At 51.1% G+C, this 6,679-nt stretch overlaps 1 protein-coding gene across 2 annotated transcripts in view; it reads left to right on the top strand.

The window, feature by feature from the left end:
* The window catches only part of STK38 (serine/threonine kinase 38), a 121,877-nt gene extending 118,137 nt beyond the window's left edge, over positions 1–3,740 (top strand). The window contains exon 12 of one of the 2 annotated variants that reach the window (XR_004968764.1): positions 3,112–3,740. Coding sequence is in view for 1 of the 2 variants with exons in the window: in XM_036316755.1 (XP_036172648.1) it covers positions 3,112–3,216 (105 nt within the window). In the remaining variant the exon portion in view is untranslated. The remainder of the gene's footprint in view (positions 1–3,111) is intronic. The other variant, XM_036316755.1, reaches the window with a different exon arrangement.
* Positions 3,741–6,679: the final 2,939 nt, after the last annotated feature.

The raw sequence follows: 6,679 nt of genomic DNA on the forward strand, positions 1-6,679 counted from the left end.
CCTCCTTTCCCTTCCCACCAGCAGCGCACAGGTTCCAGTCTCTCCTCATCCCTCCTCAACATTTGTTATTAACTGTCTTTTTGTTTATAGCCAGCCCAGTGGGCTTGAGGAGTTATCTCATTCTGGTGTTGATTTGCATTTCCCTGGTGGCTAATGTTGTGTATCTTTTCAAGCGCCTAATGGTCATTTGTGTATCTCTTTGGAGAAATGTTTATTCAGATCCTTTGCCCATTTAAAAAATTGGGTTATTTGTCTCTTATTATTGAATTGTAGGAGTTCTTTACTAGTATATATTCTAGATGTAAATTCCTTATAAGAAATACTATTTGCAAATGTTTTCTCGTAGTCTGTAGGCTGTCTTTTCACTGCCTAGGTGGTATTCTTTGAAAAACAAAAGTTTTTTGATTTGAGAAAGTTCATTTTTCTTTCGTTGCTAGTGCTTTTGGCATCCGGTCTGAGAAATCATTGCCTAATCCTAAGTCATGAAGATTTACACCCATGTTTTCTTCTGAGAGATTTTTAGTTTTAGCTCTTAAATTTCGGTCTCTGATCTAGTAGGAGTTAACTTTTGCATATGGTGTGAGTTAAAAGTCCATCCTCAATCTTTGCATGCGGGCACCCAGTCTTCCCAGCATCGGTTGTTGAAAAGACTGTTCTTCCCCTGGCACTCATGGGAAATCAATGGCCTGTAAATGGGGTTTTCTCTCTGGACTCTCAGTTCTCTTCCATCGATCTACATGTCTACCCTTCTGCCTGCCCTCGCTCTTCTTGCAGGAGTTTACAAAGCGGGCTTTGACCTAGACTTAAAAAAAAAAATTTCTTTATTGATTTTAGAGAGGAAGGGAGAAGAGAGAGAGAAATGTCAATGAGAGAGAATCATTGATCGGCTGCCTCCTGCACGCCCCCAACTGGGGATCAAGCGTGCAACCCAGGCATGTGCCCTTGGCCGGAATAGAACCTGGGACCCTTCAGTCCGCAGGCTGATGCTCTATCCATTGAGCCAAGCCAGCTAGGGCTGACCTAGACTTTTAAAGATCGCTTGTTCTCTACCACAGAATTGCATTTAAGAACACTTTTAATAGACCACATCATAATTTTAAAATAATTTTAGAAATGTCTTCTAAGTTTGGTTCTAAAATGCCAAAGGCTTTACTCTGCTGCTTCAGGCTTAAATCCAGCAACTTCAACAGAATTTCAAACCCCGCACGGTTCATTTCCTTTATGCATAGTCATTGTTTACCCACCTGTTATACTCAGTTCCATCAAGTGGTCACACTGACTCGCCAGGTCCCTTCCTGCTTTAGATGTATTTAAAGAAACTTTCACTCTGCCTCCGGAACGCCGAGCAAGGAGCTCAGCAGGCCAAGCTTTGTCTGCTGAACTGACTGCCCTTGAACTGCCACACATCTGCTGTCTTGTTCTTTTCACGAAGCGAGCATTCTGTATTTTCAAATAGGCCTGGTGCTCAAAATAACATGTTTTGCCATTGAGTTATATAGGGTTTTGATTCCAGGAACTGGTCTGTTTGTTTTTTTAATCCAGGGCATGTTTTCCTAGATATAAAGTATGTTTTATAATAGTCTTCCCATCACTTTGAGGATCTTAAATGTTTCTCTACGGGAAGGACACTTTTCTTCTGGGTTCTAGAAACTGCACCCTCCGTGTTCCTATAGGCCTAGCTAGGAGTGGCACCAACTCAGTAGTCACCAGCCCTCGGTGCTGTACCACCCCCCACGGCCCCTACCCACTGTGTAGGTCGTCTCCTTATTCAAACCACCCTCAATTATCCTAATTTGAGTGTGCCACCTGTTTTCTCTGGGACCCTTACTGATACAGTAATGCATCGGGAACTTCTTAGTTTGTTAGAAAGTGGGGAGGGAAACTAACATTTATTAGAGGCCCCGGGCACGACATTCATGCACTGGAGGTGGGGGGAGTGTCCCTCAGCCCGGCCTGCACCCTCTGGCAGTCTGGGACCCCTTGGGGGATGTCCCACTGCTGGCCCAGCAGTCGGACATCCCCCGAGGCGTCCTTAGTGCTGCGTGGAGGCTGGAGAGGCTCCTGCCACCGCCGCTGCGCTCACCAGCCATGAGCCTGGCTTCTGGCTGAGTGGTGCTTCCCCCGTGGACGCGCACTGATGACCAGGGGGCAGCTCCTGCTTTGAGCGTCTGCCCCCTGGTGGTCAGTGCATGTCATAGCGACCAGTCATTCTGCCGTTGGTTGAATTTGCATATTAGGGTTTATTATATAGGCTTTCTTCCAGGTACTCTTTGAAAACACTCTCAGAGGGCAGAGGGAAAACAGCTTTTCCTTTCATTTAATTCTCACAGGAACCCTATCAATTCGTGGTACAGGTGTTTCAAGAGAAGCAGCTGAGGTTCAGAGAGATCTGGTCACCTATCCCAGCATCTGGCTCAGCGCTCATTTTCTTGTCTGCCTTGCTGGAAGGAAATTCATTCATCTTCCTAATGAATATAAATTATAAGAGAGAAAAATCCTTTAGTGGTTTCCTGTTACTGTCAGGACAAAGTCTAAAGTCCTTAACCTGCCGCTAATGATTTATCATTCATTCATTCAGTCGGCTAACAGGTACTGAGTACCTGGTGTGTCGGGCTGTTTCCGGACTGCAGACAGGGCCGTGACCAAGGCAGACACACTCCCTGAGATCAGGGAGCTTATATTCTCAAGGGAGACAAGTAATAAATAAATGAAATACATCACTTATCAGACGGTCATAAATATTTTGGAGGAAAATAAAGCAAGGAAGGGGATGAGGAATGTTAGGGGTCCCATCAGAGTCCCATCAGTTCTTCCAACCCCAACGCAAGCTTCCTTGCTTCTCTGAGAGGACGGAGAAAGTGCCCTGGGAAGCCAGAGGAGGTGGCATCAGCCCTGAAAAGAGGGCCCCCATTAGCTGGGGGTTAAGGTGGGAGAACAGGTGCAGGGGAGAGCATCACTCACCCTCAACATAGTCTCCTCCAGCTTCTACATCATACAGCAGCCCCAGAGCGCGCTTTTGGTATTGATTGAATTAACATTAATACTGAATTTCCCACTTCGGATTATTCTATTGCCTTAAAACAAACACACCCCCTCTCTCTTTGTGAACAGAATGCCCAGCGGGAAGGCAGAGAGGCACTGGCGCAGTTTGTGGTGGTTTTCCATGCGGGAGGCCGCGCGCTGCTGCGCTTTCTCTGGAACAACCGCTGGCTGTAAGAGGAGCAGACATGCCGAGCTCTGCCGCCCCCTGCCCCCTGTGCTGAGCACGAGTCCCTGCACAGGTGGGAGGAAGGCCCTCCTCCGCCCCGTTTTCACCGTCACTGTTGGCTTATGCGGCTTCGTTGGAGAGCTGCAGGCTCACTGACCATTTGTCTGTTCAGAGCAACCGCTGTGCCATGGCTGCGAGTGCCCCACCTCGTGGAAGAGCCGCAGGCGCGCTCAGGAGGCGCTGCCAGGGTCCCCGGGGCATCTGCTTCCCCAGGGAACCTGAGCCTCGTCCTCAAACCAGAGGTCACAGCAATGGACGCTTCTCCCCGGCCCTCCCTGGGCGCCCAGCCACCTGTTGGCCCCACTCTGGGTGCCCATGTCCAGATCCGCGGCACCGCGTTCTGCGCATTCCTTTCTGCCCACCCATGTTCCCTGTCTTCCCCTTTTAGGAGCATTACAGGTGTTAAGGAAGTTTGTTGTTATAAATTATAAGTTCTGTATATGGTTGAGTTATTTGTTATTTAAAAATGAAATAAATATTGTTTTATTGAGCATGAAACATCTTCGCATATGTCTTTTGTGAGGAAGGGATTCCACTTATTCCGGCTCACCTGGGTTCATAATTTCATAGACTTTATTTTTTACTTTTTAAAATATATTTTTATTGATTTCAGAGAGGAAGGGAGAGGGAGAGAGAGATAGAAACATCAATGATGATCATTGATGGGCTGCCTCCTGCACACCCCCTACTGGGGATCGAGCCCACAACCCGGGCCTGTGCCCTTGACCAGAATTGAACTTGGGACCCTTCAGTCCACAGGCCGACGCTCTATCCATGGGCTAAACCAGCCAGGGCCATAGACTTTCGATCTTATGCAGCATCCACTTTGTCCTTCTGAAGGGAAACACCCCCATTTTTTTAGTCTGCCTCATGCAGCACCTACTTTTTCCATCATCACCGCGGTTTTGGCTGACATGGAACAGATCCTGAACTTCTTTCTTTCTTTTTTTACTATTCTGAACAGGCATCTAATCGTATGGTTAAACATGAAAACAATATTGAAAACTTGCAGTGAAAACCCTTCCTCTTTTTTTCTATCTTGAATCTCAATTGTTTATTATATATCCTTTCAGATGCCACACACACCCCACACACTACACACACCAAACACACACACCACACACCACACACACCACACACACACACCACACACTACACACACCACACCCCCCCACACACCACCCCCCCCACACCCCACACACCCCACACATACCCCCCACACCACACACACCACACCCCCCCCACACACCACCCCCCCCACACACCACCCCCCCCACACACCCCCCCACACACCACACACCCCACACATACCCCCCACACCACACACACCACACCCCCCCCACACACCACACACACACCACACACCCCCCCCACACACCCCACACCCCCCCACACACACCCCACACACACACCACACACACACCCCCCACACACCCCACACACACACCACACACACACCACACCCCCCCACACACCACACACCCCACACAGACCCCACACACCACACACACCCCCCCACACACACCCCACACACACACCACACCCCCCCACACACCACACACCCCACACATACCCCACACACACCACACCCCCCACACACACACCACACACACCATACACACACCCCCACACACACACCACACACACACCACACACACACCACCCCCCCACAAATACCCCACACACCCCCCCCACACCCCACAACACACACCACACACACACACCACACACACCACCCCCCCCACACACCACACACACACACCACACACACCACCCCCCCACAAATACCCCACACACCACACACACCACACACACACACACCACACACACACCACACACACCCCACCACCACCCCCACACACACCACACACACCACACACACACCACCCCCCCCACAAAGACCCACACACCACACACCACCACACACACACCACACACACACACCACACACACCACACCCCCCCCACACACACACCACACACACACCACACACACACCACCCCCCCCCACAAATACCCCCCACACACACCACACACCCCACACATACCCCACACACCACACACACCACACCCCCCACACACACCACACACACACCACACACACACCACACACACACACCCCCCCCACACACCACACACACACCACACACACACCACCCCCCCCACAAATACCCCACACACCACACACACCCCCCCACACCCCACACACACACCACACACACACACCACACACACCACCCCCCCCCACACACCACACACACACCACACACACACCACCCCCCCCACAAATACCCCACACACCACACACACCACACACACACCACACACACACACCACACACACCACACCCCCCCCACACACACACCACACACACACCACACACACACCACCCCCCCCACAAATACCCCCCACACACACCACACACCCCACACATACCCCACACACCACACACACCACACCCCCCACACACACCACACACACACCACACACACACCCCCCCACACACCACACACACACCACACACACACACACCACACACACACACCACACACCCCCCACACACACCATACACACACACCCCCCACACACACACCACACACACCACACATACCCACACCTCACACACACACACACACACCACACACACACCACACATACCCACACCTCACACACACACACACCACACATACCCACACCACACACACACACACACACACACACACACACCACACATACCCACACCTCACACACACACACACCACACATACCCACACCACACACACACACACACACACACACACACACCACACACCACACACACACACACACACACCCCACATACCCCCCACACACACACCACACATACCCACACCACACACACACACACACACACACACACACACACCACACACACACACACACACACACACCACATACACACACACACACACACACGGCAGTGTGCAATTCCGTGGTGCTGGGTGCTGGGTGAAGGGTAGATGCACCTGTAACTGTGCTAGGTCCTGCCACTGCCTCCATGGGGTGGGGCCACTCTGTGCCTCAGCCTCTCCAGCAGATGATGCTGTTAAACTTTTGGATTTTTGTTAAATTAATGGGGTGGAAATGATCTCTCAGAGTAGCTTTAATCTGCACGGCTTTTATTAACGAGTGACTCTGAGCATCTTTTCCTGTGTTCAGAGGCCACTGGCCTTCTGTTTTCCGTGGATGCCCATCACACCCTTTGCTCATGCTCATGTATTTCCAGCCTTGTTCTCAGGGGCGCTAGGAGCTCATGCCAGGCGGGGCTCAGCCTTCCTTCCCCAGCACCCACCCCGGTGTGCAGCGGAAGGTTAAGGCTTCTCCCCTCCTTTTCTTCCGAGGGGTGGACGTTTGGGTTGCTTTAGTGCTTACA

Source organism: Myotis myotis, unplaced genomic scaffold (assembly GCF_014108235.1).
Source record: "Myotis myotis isolate mMyoMyo1 unplaced genomic scaffold, mMyoMyo1.p scaffold_m19_p_7, whole genome shotgun sequence".
Lineage (NCBI taxonomy): Eukaryota > Metazoa > Chordata > Mammalia > Chiroptera > Vespertilionidae > Myotis > Myotis myotis.